This window comes from Vulpes vulpes, chromosome 2, assembly GCF_048418805.1.
Source record: "Vulpes vulpes isolate BD-2025 chromosome 2, VulVul3, whole genome shotgun sequence".
In the NCBI taxonomy this organism is placed as follows: domain Eukaryota; kingdom Metazoa; phylum Chordata; class Mammalia; order Carnivora; family Canidae; genus Vulpes; species Vulpes vulpes.
Window position 1 is genome coordinate 48,131,351 of NC_132781.1, and position 15,440 is coordinate 48,146,790.

Below are 15,440 nucleotides of genomic sequence, written 5' to 3' on the forward strand. Positions count from 1 at the left end.
AAAGACCCAGACCCCCATGCAAGGGCCCCAGGGACAGAGAAGGTGGGGGGCAGTGAGGACAGCTGGGAGAAAGGGAAGCTGCCCACTGGGGCAGCTCCATGGGTGGAGTGGAGCATGGTGGGGTGGAGCATGGGGGGAGCTCACTGCCACCCTGTGGTGTGGTCTGCACCTGTGGCTCCCTTGTTCTCATGGAGCAGGACAAAACCCTGGCTAAAACTCAGCAGGGCCAAAAGTATTCGAGTTTTCCTTCTAGAAAGGAAGTTGGTCCTGTTCTGTAGCAGAAGCTGTCAGAGCAGGTTCTGTGCCCCACCCACGTGGCCCCACAGACACTTCAGAGACACCCCTCAGTGGCTACTCCATGAGGGCTCCAGGGGCTAACGCAGCTCGTCACGAAGGGTGGTGTCAGAGAACAGGGGGTGGGGGCCATGTGCTTCAGCCTCAGCGTCAGCTGCATCCGCTGCAGGTGTGGGCATGGCCAGGGGCTTTGGGCCTGATTGCCTCCATTGTCCTCGGTGTGCCTTGGGCCAAGGGACCCTGCAGAAGGCCACTCTACAAGGCAGGCAGGCTGTCCCTCTCTCCCTACCTGTCTGCAGGAGCCTCTGGTCTCTTGCCATGCCAAGAGCCACCAGGTGGCCTCTGCAGGCTCTGTGGCACTAGACAGGGGCTCCTTGAGGAGTGCCTTGCTAACTGCAGAGGACTCTGAGTCGCTGCACAGGTGTTCCTCTGCCTGTCCTGTTCCTCTCAGCGTGAGCATGTTGGGGGGCAGCTCACCCTCGGCTGGGGGCCCTCCCCGTGTATGGCCTGTGTTCTGGGCTCTTCTGTCTCACCTCTTGTTTGCACAGAGGCAGAGGACCTTCCTCTCCATCCCTGCCCCTTAAGAAGTCAGGCAGCCTTGAACCCAGGCGTTCTGGGGGCCAGGCCAGCATGGCCTGCCCGTTACCTGTCCTGCTCCTTGCAGGTCTCAATGGCCCCATCTTCACTGAGTAAGGGTGGGCCTCAGTCCCACAGAGAGAGAAGACTGGGGGCTTCGGCAGAAAGGGCCACTCCTTCCCAGACCCCGATGAGAGTCTGCCGTGGTGGGATGTGAGCTGGGGCAGGGCAGCTGGTCACTTACCCACCAGTGTTGCCCTGGACTGAGCTTTGTTCTGAACACCCCCCAGCCCCCCACCTGAACAAGCAGTGAGAGCCAGGTGTCAGTGAGCATCCTCACAAGACCTCCAGGCATTCACTCCCCCCAGAGATCCCTCAGGATGCTGTATCCCTGCTCCCTTTCTGGGCCCCATGGGATCATCCAGGGCCTGTGCCAGCAGGTGGGGGGGTGCCCCTCATCCTCTGCAGGGTTCTCATGTGTGCCCTGCCCACTCAGGACATGACATCCATGGTGAAGACAGTGCTGGACTTGACCTACCCCATCACTTCCATGTTCTCGGGAGCCGGCTTTAACAGCAGCATCTGTAACGTCTTCAAAGACCGGCAGATCGAGGTGCTGCCCCAAGCAGGGACCATCCTGGGGAGCCCCAGCTGGAGCCCACAGCCAGCCTGAGCCTGACTTGTGTCTGGACACTCAGCATCCTCCCTGTCCCCTCGAGCCACTGGGCCTGCAAGGTCGAGGGGGGGCCCTTCTGAGTCCTGCCCTCCCCTTGCAGGACCTGTGGATCCCCTACTTCACCATCACCACGGACATCACAGCCTCGGCCATGCGGGTCCACACGGATGGTGAGCGCCTCGTCCTTGGGTTCCCTTCATGCAGGCCCAGGCGTGCATGGGGCATAGCCCCTACTCGGGGCAGAGTGGCTCAGCGGAGGGGTATTGAAGCCCCAGCACTGGGGGGCAGGCAGGCAGAGAGCCTGGTAGCTCCACGAACCAGAGGACACACCAGAGTGACCCAAGGAGGCAAGAAGCTCATGGAGACCTGAACACAGAGAGGAACTTGCTGTGAGCATGAAAGAAATGGGCAGGGACATCACCAAGAGTCTGGAAACACCCAGAAGCCCAAACTGGACACAGGTGGAGATAGCTGTGTGGGCTGAGAGCAGAGAGGAGTGAGGCGAAGGGCACACTCGGGGCACCTGTCTATGCCTTCAGATCAGCAGGTTCTGGGAGACGCGGGCTGGGCCCCAAGAGGCAAGGGCATGGCTGGCAGCCAAGGGCCCCTTCCAGGCCAGAGTGGTCTGGGAGCCAAGTACATGTGTCTCTTTGGAGGTGAGTGGGACAGGGGTGCTCACAGAAGGCTTTGGCCAGCCCTGTGTTCCCTCCAGGGACAGAGCCTCCCTGTAGAGGAGGAAGAACAGAAGGTGCGTCTGTCTATTCAGGACAGGTGCCATCCAGCAGACTTCAGGACCCCACGCTTGCAGGGCTCTGGGGGTACAGGGCAGAGACCCACTGTGGGCAGCGAGGGCTCCCCTCCTGCCCCTTGGCAGGCTCCAGTGACCTCCCCCATCCCCCAACTCCCTCACAGGCTCCCTGTGGAGGTACGTGCGTGCCAGCATGTCCCTGTCAGGCTACATGCCTCCCCTCTGCGACCCCAAGGATGGACACCTGCTGATGGATGGCGGGTACATCAACAACCTGCCAGGTACCACCGCCAGTGGGTGGGGAGGTTGGTAGCACACGTTGTCCTCAGAGTGTTCTGGGGGAATTACAGGACTCAGGGGACCCAGAGAACACGTGTAGGCACAGACATGCCCTTGTACACATGCTTGGGCACTGTGTGCTCCCAGCATATGGCTGTTTGTCAGCTTAGCAGCGCCCAGGACAAGGGCCAAGTAGAGGAGCTGAGAGCAATTAGGTCCCATCTGTGCCCACAGCCGGAATTAACAGTCAGAAAGTGCCAGGTTTGTTGTGGGTGAGGCCCCTCCATTGGGCACACCTGTCACCTGTTGGACGGTTCTGAGGCTGCCCCTCTTCAGGCCCAGGAGTGACACTAGAGACAAGACCCTCTGGCCCTTGCAGGCTGTACCCGTCCCTGCTCCAGGCCCTGCTCCCCTGGGGCTCTGCATGCCTGCCCTGGGTGGTGACCAGGACTGTCTTCCACCAGCGGATGTGGCCAGATCTATGGGGGCAAAGGTGGTGATTGCCATCGACGTGGGCAGCCAGGATGAGACGGACCTCACCAACTATGGCGATGCACTGTCTGGGTGGTGGCTGCTGTGGAAGCGTTGGAACCCCTTGGCCACAAAAGTCAAGGTCTGGGGCATAGCTGTGCCCAGTGCCCAGGCTGCCAGGTGTCCCCAAGGTGGACAGTGTGGTGCTGCCCACACGCCTCCCATGGGCGGAGGAGGGTTGTAGTGCATTCTGGCCTCCAAGGCCAACGGGGCTGCAGTCGTTTGCTCACTGTCCTTGCCAGGGATCCTGCCTGGACCAGCTCTGCAGAAAGGGGACAGGCCCACTACCACCAGGACACATCTCCAGGAACCCTGGCTGGGCGCCTACCCTCCTCCCAGGCCTAGCAGAGATGTGCCCCCTGTGGAAGAGGGGAGGGAGAGGGCCAGGGCATGAGACAGAGGCAGCTGTGCCCCTATGGGGTTCCCGGGGCCGTGTGGGGACTGCAGAGCCATGCTCAGATGCTGTGATGGCAGCAGGTGTTGAACATGGCAGAGATCCAGACACGTCTGGCCTATGTGTGCTGCGTCCGGCAGCTGGAGATGGTGAAGAACAGCGAGTACTGTGAGTACCTGCGGCCCCCCATCGACAGCTACGGGACTCTGGACTTCGGCAAATTCAACGAGATTTGTGTGAGTGCGGCTGGGCTGTGGAGGGTCTGTGGGGTCTAGAGCCTGCCTGCCCTCACTCCTGGGCTCAGAAGTGGGGGCTCCTGACGCTTGGTCCCGGGGTTGCTGGTGTGTGTGCAGGAAGTGGGATACCAACATGGGCGGACAGTGTTTGATATCTGGGGTCGAAGCGGTGTGCTAGAAAAGATGCTACAGGACCGACAGGGGACAAGCAAGATGACAGCGTGTGACGTGAGTGCCCAATTTGCGCCCCTGCTTCCCTTCTCACCTTCTGGGACTAGTCCTCTGCCTGCCTCGATGGGCCTGAGACATGCAGGGCGGCCTGTGGTACTTCAGCACACCCTCTCAGCCACTCAAGCCTCTGGCACTAAGGGCAGGGGTGTGGCCCTGTCAGGAATACCTCTTTGCCTCTCCCAGCATCCCTTCTTTTTGCCCCCCTTTGGCTCTATGCTGCTTGTGGTGGAAGAGGATAGGGGTCTGCTCAGGCCTCTGCTCATCTTCCATACGCCTGCCCCAACTCTAGGGGTCTGGGAACCTCAGCAGGCTGGGATCATAGAGGCTTGCAGAGAGGGGGCTGTGGGCCTGGCCAGGCAGCCAAGGGCTGTGGTCTGGGGGACCAGGCCACATGTCTCCTCCATCTCGGCCCCCCAGGTCCTCACCTGCCCCAATGCCTCCTTCACTGACCTTGCCGAGATTGTGTCACGCATTGAGCCCGCCAAGGTAGCCACAGTGGATGGTGAGTTGGACACTCAGGACACACGCCTGCATAGCTGAGGGTGGTGGTAGCCACGTCTCCTTCTAACCCTTGACACACCCAACAAGCTGCCCTAAGCCACCAACCTCCCTGGACCTCCTAAGCTGCAGGGGACACCTGGGGCACCATGGCATGGCCCCTGCCCTCAGGAGTCGATCAACACAGCCCTCCCCTCTGCCCAGATGAGTCTGACTACCAGACGGAGTATGAGGAAGAGCTGCCAGATGTCCCCAAGGACGCCTATGCTGACTTCCAGAGTGCCCCAGCCCACCTGGGCTCAGACTCGGTGAGCTGCCCAGCCCCACCTTTGCCCCTAGGCTGAGTCAGCGCTCAGGGCTCCAGGCAGGCAGCTGCCCCGTCCCTGCTGCCCTACGGCGGTGCAGAGCCAGACAAACCTGGCCCAGGTTCAGCCCTCCAAGCTCACTCCCCATTTATATTGTGTGGTCTGCCTCCAGGAGGACGAGCCCTCATTTCGGCATCGGCACCCTGGTCTAGCTTTGCAGAACTGTCCTGGGACTCCTGCTTCCCCTAACACCCTGACCTAGAAGTCTCCACTTGGATGCACCCCACAGCAATGTGTGCCGCAGGCCTCCTTCAGAGACCCTGGCTCCTACCGCTCCTGGGAGGAGCTGCCAGGAAGACCCGGCAGGGGTCCAGGGCCCCATGCACCACTGAGCCCAGCATCAGGCTGCTTTGGGTGGCTCTGGCCTGCGTGCGCCGGCAGCTTGTGGTGGGGCGCCGGGTCCTGGCACCCTCTGCACACACAGCAGTCCCCAGGGCTGTGCCCGCCTCTTTGGGGCTCCCAAGGCCTCTGAGATGTTGGAGCCCCTGGTGCATCCACTTTGTGTGTCAATAAAGGTAGATCTGATGGTGTGTGGACGTGTCCGTCGTCAAGGCCCCTGTGGCAGAATGCAGCACGACAGGTCCCAGTGGAGCCAGGGAGCAGCCCTGGCCCCCATCACTGCTCCACCGGCGGGCGGGGGCACATTCATGAGTGTGGCCTTGCCTGCTGTCCTCCGAAGTCACCATGTGGGGACCCCAGGCACCCCTCTGCTGGGGCTTGGGACCCTCCAGCAACCACTGGCCAGACAGGCAGGACGCCCCGGGTGCGGCCTGGGGCTGAGGCGCCCCGAGCTGAAAGGCGTCCACGCCTGATGTCTCGGGCACCTTTCCCGCGGAACATGGGCTGCTCTCCTAGGCTGTGTGCCGCCCATGCCCGCTCAGGTCGTTAAATAGCGCCACGGAGTGCTTTGTACAAAAGAAGGGACAGCTCTGGCCCTACCCTTGGGGTCCGCAGCCCCCGCAAGTCTCTGGGGGGCAGGGAGACCCCTGGCCCGACGGCCCAGGACCTTGAAGCCAAGGGAGCCTTAGCCTCAGTTTCTCTGGTTCCCACCACCCCCATCCCGACCTCCCCGGGGGGCGGAGCCACCGCCCCAGTTCCCTTCGGACGACCCATCGGGCCCCGACGTCACCCGCTGCCGCCCCCAGGCATGACGTCGTGGTGGGCGGGTCGCCTCCCAGCCCCGCCCTCCCGTGACGTCGTGGTGGGCGGAGCCGCCGCCCCCAGCCCCAGCCGCGCTCTCCCCGTGCGGCGGGACTCGCGGACGGCCCCGCGCGGCCATGCGGGTCCCGGGCCGGAGCGCCGGCGCGGTGCGGCTCCCCCGGCGGAGGCGGCGGGCGCGGGGCGCGCTCTGAGGCCGGGGGATGCGCCGCCGCCGCGACCATGGGCGCCGCCGCCTCCCGGAGGAGGGCGCTCAGGAGCGAGGCCATGTCCTCGGTGGCGGCCAAAGTGCGGTGAGTGCGGCGGGCCGGCCGCCGGGGCTCAGCGCCCGCGCCCTCCCCCGCGGCGGGGCTTCACGCCGCGTCCCCTCCCCCGCTCCCACCCCCACCTCGGCGCCGCTCCCCTCCCAGACCTCACGACGCCCCCCCCACGGAGTGACGGGGTCTGGACAGAAGGCCGGCCTGGCCCCGGCCACGCTGCTCTGGGACCCCAGGGTCTCTGGAACTGCCACCTGCCAGCCCTGGGGTCTCTGGGGGTGGGACCGCACGGTCTGCCTGGGGTGACCCCGAACCCTCGCTCGCTGGTGCCCGGAGCCTGAGTGGGGGTGGGAGTGGGGGTGGGGGCCCCAGGCTCCGGTGTCGGGGGAGTCCAGAGGGGCCTGGGTGTACTGACGGCGCACCCCGCTGTCCACCCTTCAGAGCAGCCCGAGCATTTGGCGAGTACCTGTCCCAGAGTCACCCTGAGAATCGGAATGGTGCAGGTAGGGGCTCTCGAAGAGGTGCCAGAGGGGTGGGTCTGCAGCCCCGCCCCACCCCTACGTCCTAGGGACCTAGGGATGCTGTCCAGGCCCCAGGCCAAGGGCCAGTCCCAACCCTTGGGCTGTGAGTTCAGCTGTTGCCCTGCTGGGCTGGCTTCCTCACGCCCCCTGCCCTCCCTGGCCCAGAGCCCCAGGAGGAGCTCCGAGTCACTCATCACCATGGCACCCACCCAGCCTGGGCCGTTGGCATGGCAACAGGCCTCCTGGCACCCCCAGGGCTGGCACCACTGTCTCTGGGGGCCAGCTGGTGGGGGGGAGGGGAGAAGTTGGCACTGGGCACACGGGTGCAGTGGTAGGCTGGGAGGTGGCCTGTTTATTCCTGTCCACCCCTGTCACCCACAGGTAGTACAGCTTGTCACCTCCACCCACACACACCCAGGGCCTGGGGCCCAGGTAGGAGGAGGGTGGGAGTCTCTGAGAGAAGTGCGCAGCTCGCAAACACCTTTTCTGAGGATGGCTGGGGCGTAGGATTTGGGCACTGGGACTGGAGGGCAGCTCCCTCCACTGCTGGGCCAGGCACTCGCTGGGTGTTCTCTGCCCTCACGGCACCAGGAGGGTGGGAGGGCAAGGCCAGAGGACTGCAGCTCACCTGCTGCCTCTCCCCCAGACCACCTGCTGGCCGATGCCTACTCTGGCCACGACGGGTCCCCCGAGATGCAGCCTGCCCCCCAGAACAAGCGCCGCCTCTCCCTCGTTTCCAACGGCCGCTACGAGGGCAGCCTCTCAGAGGAGGCTGTTGGTGGGCAGCCGGCCGGTGAGGGCCCCCAGCCCCGTGTGTACACCATCTCTGGGGAGCCGGCCCTTCTGCCCAGCCCGGAGGCCGAGGCCATTGAGCTGGCTGTGGTGAAGGGGCGGAGGCAGCGGGAGCGGCACCCCCACCACCACAGCCAGCCCCTGCGTGCCAGCCCAGGGGGGAGCCGAGAGGATGTCAGCAGGTCCTGCCAGAGCTGGGCAGGCAGCCGCCAGGGCTCTAAGGAGTGTCCTGGATGCGCCCAGCTGGCCCCTGGTCCCAGCCCCTCCCCTCGGACCTTTGGGCTGGACCAGCCACCTCTGCCTGAGGCCACGAACCGCCGCAAGAAGCTGGAGAGGATGTACAGTGTCGATCGTGTGTCTGGTGAGGGCAGGCCCAGGGGCGAAGGGTGGGTGCCGGGGTTTGCTGGTGACAACCACTGTCCAGGTCGTGGTGTGCAGGGTGCCATGCAGCATTAAGTCAATCCAGGAGTGCTTCCTGCAGGAGGGGGACCAGGGGAATCTTGAGGATTGAGCAGGCACAAGACATGGCCTAGTTAGATCAGGCTGCCTCTGGGGAGGTCTGAGGACTTGTAACTGCCCTGGGTCCCACTCCCCTCAGGAAGCACATGGCCATTTGAGCCTGGCCTGCCATCGGGCACCCCCCAGGATGGCTGAGCTGTTGGGAGGCTGGTGCACCCTGGAGACTAACTGTGTCTAGAGGAGAGCTCTGTGGGACAGCGAGCAGCCCCCCTGCCTGCTGACCCTAGGTCACCTCCTGAGGAGCAGGCTGCCAACAGCTGAGTCCCCACATCATCCCAGGATGCCTTCTGGGCTTCATGTCAGCACAGCCTGGGCATCAGCATGGCCTGGGGTATGCGCTGCTCACCTTAGACCTCGTGCTCCTCTGATGGACACAGCAGGAGGCTGGGGCAGGGGTGAGGCTGAGAAGGAACAGCACGCCCTCCTCCACCCTGTAGGGCCCATAGAGGTCCTGAGAAGGGAGGCCTCTACCCCAGCCCTCTTGGAATGGTCCCAGGGCATGGAGGGTGCAGGCAGCAGAGCAGGCCCCAGAGCCTCCAGAGGCTGCAGCCCTTGTCCCCCTCCCCCTCCCTGCCTCACCAAAGGGAAGCAGAGTAAATCTTGGCCCTGGGCACCTTGGACACAGGCTGTGCTTCCAGAGCAGCGCTCCTCAGCTGTAGGCAGCCCTAGAGAGAGCTCAGCAAAGACCATCGTCACGAAGCTGCTGAGCTGTCTTGGCTTCAACAGCTGAGCAGGCTCATTGCCTGATAGCCCCTGCCAGTGTCCGCCCACCTGGGAGAGGGTTAGGAACCTGGTGCCCTTTGTCCATGGGTTTTGGCAGAGCAGGTGGGAGTACAGGCTGTGGGAATTCCCAGCCACCCTTACCACTTGTTTTATCTTGCAGATGACGTCCCCATCCGTACCTGGTTCCCCAAGGAAAACCTCTTCAGCTTCCATACAGCAACCACAACTATGCAAGCGTGAGTCATGACCTGATACACAGCCACAGCCTGGACCTGGGGCCTCCTCTTGGAGCTCGCTGCTCAGGAACTACTGCCATACCCTCCCGCCCCCAGGCCCACCTGCCAGATGTGACCCCAGTGCCGAGGAAGGCAGGGCTGGCCGCTCTGCTCCCCAAGCCCCCCAGCTGCCTCTCCATGCCCCCCTGCCATGGCCCTGTCCTCTGCTCTCCTGGCACTGGAGAGCCCTCATGGTCTTCCCCGGCCTTCACAGTCTTCAGGGGACTTAGCCTAGGGCTGCAGCCGCTGCAGGCACCAGTGGCAGTGATTGTTCTAGGCCGCTGCCTCAGCTCAGCTCCCCAAACAGCCAATGACCTGTGTCCTGTACGCACCCCAAGGGGCCACACAGCAGGAGCCCCCCCCTCCCCCGCTTGGGGCCTTTGGCGCCGTCTCCGTGACACATAGCTGGGTTTTCTAGAGAGGCACCCCTGGCTGCCAGGCTCCCTCCCCTTGTGCTACCCAGGGGGGCCCACCACGGCTCTCAGGCTGGCTGGGGGCAGCCTGACCACGTCACAGCACCTGGTAGCACAGGCCAGTGACCTCCACATCCACTGCCCTTTTGTGGGCTTTCCGCAGCATAGCTAGTGTGCTGCCCATACCTGGCATGCGAGTGAGGGACCCTCAGAGTCAATGACAGGGAAGGTAGTAACCGGGAATCTTGGGGGCTGCAGGGGTTGTGGCTCACTGTGTCTTCTTTCTCATGCTGCCCCTCCCGCCGCATCTCCAGCATCTCGTAAGTACCCTGTGGGACCTGAGCCTGAGAGCACTGTGGCTGTCCCTGGGGGAACCCTCCCAGCCCCCAGTAGGTTTGGGCAGGCCAGGGACAAGGGCATTGTTGTGCCCCAGCAAGCACCAAGGCCGTGGCAGGGCCTGCCAGGTGCCGGGCGGAGACAGGGTGAGACAGGCCAGGACCCTTCTGCCTGGCCCGGCGCCCTGGATGCCCCTCCAGGCCCTGCGCTCATGTCTCTGTCCCCACGTCTCGGTCCCTCCTACCTGCGGCCAAGGGCAGTGCTGACTCGTGGTGGTTTCCCAGGGTGTTCAGGGGCTACGCGGAGAGGAAGCGCCGGAAACGGGAGAATGATTCCGCGTCTGTAATCCAGAGGTAGGGCCTGCCAGCCACTCGCCACCAGGGTCCGTCTCTTGTCTGTGCTGGTCTGGCCTGGACCCACTGGGCTCTGGCAGACCTGATGGGGGAAGGGCGGTGGCGACCACTGGCCTGGCCCTGCTCTGGGGACGCAGCAGGCAGGAGAGGTCGTGTGACCTGGGCCGCCGGGCCTGTTTTGGGGGGTCCGTTGACAGCCAGCTAGCCCACCCATGTCTCTCTCTGGCCTTTGAACCCCAGAGCTGTGGGGTCAGCAGCAAGCCCCACCTCAAAGATGTGACCAGAAACCTTGTCCATCTTGGACACTGGACCCTGGCTGGGCACAAGTCTGGGGGCAAAGACCCGTCTCTGAGGTGGCCCAGGGACACCGGCAGGGAGGGAGTCTCTAGACTGCACACCTGCCTGGGGTTGGTACAGGCAGCTGGTCTGCCCTGAGCACTGGGAGAGGGGGCCGTGGGCTTCGGGGGTGGGCAGTGGAGGCGCGGGGCTGGGAAGGCATCGTCGGGTCAGGGCTTCCAAGGGGGTGGTGGGCAGGAAGGCACAGGTGCAAGGATTTCCATCCCTAAGGGGTGCAGGCAGGACCTCAGGCGACATCAGGCCTGGCCGTGGGCAGTAGTGACAAGCAGAGGGCATGGGGGGCTGACCACCGCCGCCCACCCTGGCGATCCTCAGCAGCCCCCGTGTTTCTTCCCCAGGAACTTCCGCAAACACCTGCGCATGGTCGGCAGCCGGAGGGTGAAGGCCCAGAGTAAGACCCCGGGCAGGTGGGCAGGTGGGCGGCGCTGCTCTCCACCAGGGCTTCGCGGGCTGCTCGCTGCTCCTGAAAGACCCCGCAGTCCTAACCCCGCCAGCACCTTCCTCCCCGCTCCAGCACCCGCCCCCCTCCATCCCCTCCTTGGAACCTGGCTCTTAGGCTCCGCCTCTGGCTCCAGGCCCCACCCCCAGCCCCTCCACAGGGTCCCACCTCTGGCCCCGCCCTTGGCCTCTGACCACCCTCCCCTTGGCTGCCCACCTTCAGCTCTGGCAAGTTCCGGGGGCACCGCTAACCCTGCTCGCCCTCCCTGGGCCATCAGGGGGCATCCTCTGACCTTCCAGGTCCCCAGGGGGTCGTGGGGTGGCCCAGGTCGGCCTGCCTGATGACCCCGCTGACCCTGCTGCTGACCCCGCTTTGCTCTCACTGCAGCGTTCGCTGAGCGGCGGGAGCGGAGCTTCAGCCGGTCCTGGAGCGATCCCACCCCCATGAAAGCCGACACTTCTCACGACTCCCGAGACAGTAGGTGCCGGCGCAGGGAGGTCCCCTAGGCCCCCAGCTCCTGCGCTGCGCAGGGCCGACCTCCTGCCCCGGCAGCTAGGCTTGTGCGCTTCCGCTCTCTGAGCCTCAGTTTACCCCCCCTGAGGTGGGGGCGCTGGTACCACCGACCTCGTGGGCAGGGTAACTAAGGGCAGGGCTGTGTGCTGCACCAGCTCCAGGGCGCCGAGTGGCCAGGGCTGCACTACCCACACCCAGCTTCACTGGCCTCCCCAGGGTCCCCAATGCCACAGCATCCAGTGGCAGTGTTGCCAGGCTGCTGGTGGCCTGTGTTGGTCTCTGTCACCCGCTTTGGGTGCTGGCTGGCCTGAGGGACCCTCCAGGAACCTTCAGTGTGGGCTCTGTCCACCCCATGTCTGCGGGCTGCAGCTGGGGGTACTGTGCTGCTCTGCAGTCCTGGTGACCCATCCTGCCCCCCAGGTAGTGACCTGCAGAGCTCGCACTGCACCCTGGGGGAGGCCTTTGAGGATCTGGACTGGGAGACTGAGAAGGGCCTGGAGGCTGTGGCCTGTGACACCGAAGGCTTTGTGCCCCCCAAGGTCATGGTGAGGTCGGGCCGTCTTTGCCCTGTTCCTATTCCAGCCAGTCCTGGGCTGGTGGGGGCGGGGAGTTCCTTTTCTTCCAGGAGCCCAATCGGCTCTACCTGCATGTGATACAGCCACAAGGCCTCCCAGCAGCCTCGAGGGGGGTGCGGAGTACCTTGGGGCCCTCCCACGACCCGGGGCTCCCAGGCGGCTGGGCCCTGAGCAGCTCCCCACGCTGTCTCCAGCTCATCTCCTCCAAGGTACCCAAAGCTGAATACATCCCGACCATCATTCGCAGGGACGACCCATCCATCATCCCCATCCTCTATGTGAGTGCCTCTGCCCCTGGGGCTGGGTGGGCTGCTGCCTGCAGGGCGCTGACCCCCATGTGGCCTGTATCTGTTTCAGGACCACGAGCATGCGACTTTTGAGGACATCCTGGGTATGTGGCCTCCAAGCCCCCCAGTGTGTGGGAGGGAGGGTCCCTGGGGAACAGAGCTCACACTGCCCCCTCCCTAGAGGAAATAGAGAAGAAGCTGAATGTCTACCACAAGGGGGCCAAGATCTGGAAGATGCTGATCTTCTGCCAGGTGGGGCTCAGCCTGTGGGCGGGGGTGGGGTGGGGGCAGTGATCGGGCACCTTCCGTGTGCGCCCCAGGGGCCAACCGCTGTCTCCTCCAGGGTGGCCCCGGACACCTGTACCTGCTCAAGAACAAGGTGGCCACATTTGCCAAAGTGGAGAAAGAAGAGGACATGATCCAGTGAGTGGGCAGGGGGGCCACCCCAGCCCCTGCACCCTGGCCCTCCATCCTTGCCCTGGAGGCCTGGGCAGAGGCCACCTGTGACCCACGCCTCCCCTCACAGCTTCTGGAAGCGGTTGAGCCGCTTGATGAGCAAAGTGAACCCAGAGCCAAACATCATCCACATCATGGGCTGCTATATTCTGGGGAATCCCAACGGGGAGAAGGTATAGGGACGCCCCCGCCCCCCAGACCCTGCCCTGGGCTTGCGGACAACCCAACCCCGCTAACCTCTCATTGGTCATTCTACCCTCCTTTCTTTTTTTAGCCCCCAGGGTCCCTTGTGCTTGAGCCCCGTGGGGGGTCCTGCTGCCCCAATACTGTCCCCCATCCTCTCCCTCCCCCATCCTGAACTCATGGCCCTGCCCTGCCCTTCCAGCTCTTCCAGAATCTCAGGAGCCTCATGACCCCATACAGGGTCACCTTCGAGTCCCCATTGGAGCTGTCGGCCCAAGGTGAGTTTCCAGGCCGGTTGGCAGCCTCAGGTCGCATCCGGGAGCCAAGGCCTGAGTCCTGGCCTTTCTTCTTCTGCCCAGGGAAGCAGATGATCGAGACCTACTTTGACTTCCGGCTGTACCGCCTGTGGAAGAGCCGCCAGCACTCGAAGCTGCTGGATTTCGAGGACGTGCTCTGAGGGCCAGGCCTGCACCCGGCTGCTCCCTTGGACTAGTGGCTGGGGCTGGGCCGCATGGGTCCCAGTGTTCACGGCCTATTCAGGGCACCCTCAGATGTCCCTCAGGTTCCCTGCCAGGGGGTCTGGCCCTCACTGCACCACGGGCCACAGAGGTCAGAGCCTCGGCCCACTCAGCCAGGGGTTGCCCGGCAGCCAGACGCTGATGGGGCCTCAGCCCTGTACCGGGCAGCTCCTCAATGTGGGTTCATAGAAATAAGTGCAATTTTCACACCCCCAAAACAATTCAAAGGGAAGCAGCATTACTAGTTGAATAGTTCAGTGCTCTGTTACCAGTTATGGTGTAGACAACCTAGTCCGACATGTGTTCAGGACCCTCTCTGCCCCCAGCCACCCCCCAGCCCTGCCGTATTTGATCACCAGCACCAGGGCGGCCCGTCTGTGGGGCAGTGCTGCCCGGCTGTCCGGCCTGGCTCCAGCCCTGGCCGAGACCCCGATGGTTTGCGCTTATGCCCTCTTGTACCCCCTGCTTCCTCTGACCTCAGCCGCACCGGCCCAGCAGGGGCACCTGGGCAGTGGTGGAGAGAGCAGGCCTGCACTGCCCTGGAGGAGGTTCTGGGTCGAGCTGGGTCCTGCCCGCTCCCCAGCCTCCAGCGGCCGCCACCCCAATGCTGCAGTGTGGCTCAGCTCTCGCCTGCCCAGGTCTGCAGCACTCTCTCAGTGCACAGGGTTCCGCGGGGCAGCTGGGCTGGGTCCCGGGGGGCGGGCACCCCCGCAGCTCTGAGCAGCCAGTGGACTGCGGGCCTGTGGCCTTTCTGGGCCAGCTCTTGTATATAGCTGGGGCTCGGGGGCAGGCCCCCCTTCACAGAGCCTGGGTCTGAGGACACTTGGCTGTTCCCTCAGCAGAAGGAGGGGCAGGGGTGTGTGCTGGGCTCTGAATGATGTACGATATATCCCTTAGAGTGACCATTAAACCTGACCCTCCGCTGCGGCTGCCGCCTCAGTCTCCTCTCTCAGCACTGTTCACTGTCTCCAGGGGGCCAGGAACTTTGGGGCCTCCTGGCCTGGGGTGGCTGCCTGCACACCTCTGCCTGGACACAGAGCTGGGGGGCCCCAGACACTCCTGCTGAGGGGCATGCTCCACAAGAGGGTCTAGCCGTGGGGAGGGTGAGCTCCTTCAGGAGGCAGAGCCATCAAGAGGGGAGGGCAGATACCCCTACACCCTGCTGCCACACCCAGCAGAGGGGTCTACCCACCCCTTAGACCCCCTTGTGTATGGTCAGCGTGACCCTAGGACCAGCTGACCGTGCTTTGCTGGCTGTGCCCAGTGCTCTCAGCCAGGTCCCCCATGGCCCCAGGATGAAGCAGCAGGTGCTGGGGGCCAGGAGGAGTGTGGGAGCCGAGCAAGTGGGCAACTGATGTGTAGGTGGCGACGGGAGCAAGTGAACCCATAGGCACGTGGACCAGGTGGCTATCCATGCTCATGTGCTGGGCTGTGTCATGTGCAAGGTTTCAGTGCCTGGGCCCTGAGCCCTGACGCAGCCGCCCTGCTCCCCCCACCTGCAGCCTGTGCGGTGCTGCCTGGCTTCCTGTCCGTGGGTGTCAGTGCCTGTACAACCGTGAGGCTGGCACTCCCCTCATGACCCAGTGGCCTGCACGTTGTGTGCAGCCCTCACCTGGGACCCGCTGGAGCCTGGGTCCCTGCCCCTTCCTGTCCCCTGGCTTCTCATGGGCCCTGAGACGCCTCTGCCTTGGTGTATGCCCCCTAGGGTCCCCGGGGAAGGCAGAGAGGGGCAAAGGGCGGTCAGCACGTGACTAGGGCTCACAGGCAAATGTGCGGAGGAGACACCGGGGGAAGGTGGTGGCAGATGGGGCCGAGGCTGGCCGGGGTCATGGCTGCACCCCCCGCAGCAGTGAGAGGCGGGGGTGGAGGTGGAGGGTTCCCCACCTACGTTCTGTGCTAATAAGGAGAGTAGGGCAGCCCATGGGGAGCTGGGCAAG

The 15,440-nt window shown here is 64.2% G+C and overlaps 2 protein-coding genes across 29 annotated transcripts in view; both read left to right on the forward strand.

Annotated features, from left to right (window-relative positions):
* The window catches only part of PNPLA7 (patatin like domain 7, lysophospholipase), a 66,716-nt gene extending 61,358 nt beyond the window's left edge, over positions 1-5,358 (forward strand). For all 17 annotated transcript variants that reach the window (XM_025987930.2, XM_025987931.2, XM_072747995.1 and 14 more), the window contains 9 exons: positions 1,367-1,483; positions 1,647-1,716; positions 2,459-2,575; positions 3,038-3,186; positions 3,582-3,734; positions 3,852-3,962; positions 4,383-4,467; positions 4,668-4,771; positions 4,941-5,358. In XM_025987930.2, the coding sequence (XP_025843715.2) occupies positions 1,367-1,483; positions 1,647-1,716; positions 2,459-2,575; positions 3,038-3,186; positions 3,582-3,734; positions 3,852-3,962; positions 4,383-4,467; positions 4,668-4,771; positions 4,941-5,030 (996 nt within the window). In that variant the 3' untranslated portion in view covers positions 5,031-5,358. The remainder of the gene's footprint in view (positions 1-1,366; positions 1,484-1,646; positions 1,717-2,458; positions 2,576-3,037; positions 3,187-3,581; positions 3,735-3,851; positions 3,963-4,382; positions 4,468-4,667; positions 4,772-4,940) is intronic.
* A 695-nt stretch (positions 5,359-6,053) lies between these two features.
* NSMF (NMDA receptor synaptonuclear signaling and neuronal migration factor) lies at positions 6,054-14,430 on the forward strand. 12 transcript variants are annotated; one of them, XM_072748016.1, is made up of 15 exons: positions 6,054-6,279; positions 6,685-6,746; positions 7,411-7,917; positions 8,959-9,034; positions 10,083-10,175; positions 10,871-10,947; positions 11,359-11,448; positions 11,905-12,029; positions 12,143-12,337; positions 12,417-12,450; positions 12,528-12,598; positions 12,690-12,769; positions 12,873-12,975; positions 13,188-13,263; positions 13,345-14,430. In XM_072748016.1, the coding sequence occupies exons 1-15, from the start codon at positions 6,209-6,211 to the stop codon at positions 13,440-13,442; spliced, it is 1,758 nt and encodes a 585-aa protein (XP_072604117.1). In that variant the 5' UTR covers positions 6,054-6,208; the 3' UTR covers positions 13,443-14,430. The 12 variants fall into 12 exon arrangements, with proteins under 12 accessions (XP_072604117.1, XP_072604110.1, XP_072604107.1 ...); XM_072748009.1 differs by having other exon boundaries at positions 6,055-6,279; positions 12,254-12,337; XM_072748006.1 differs by having other exon boundaries at positions 6,055-6,279; positions 10,871-10,923.
* The last annotated feature ends 1,010 nt before the right edge of the window (positions 14,431-15,440 follow it).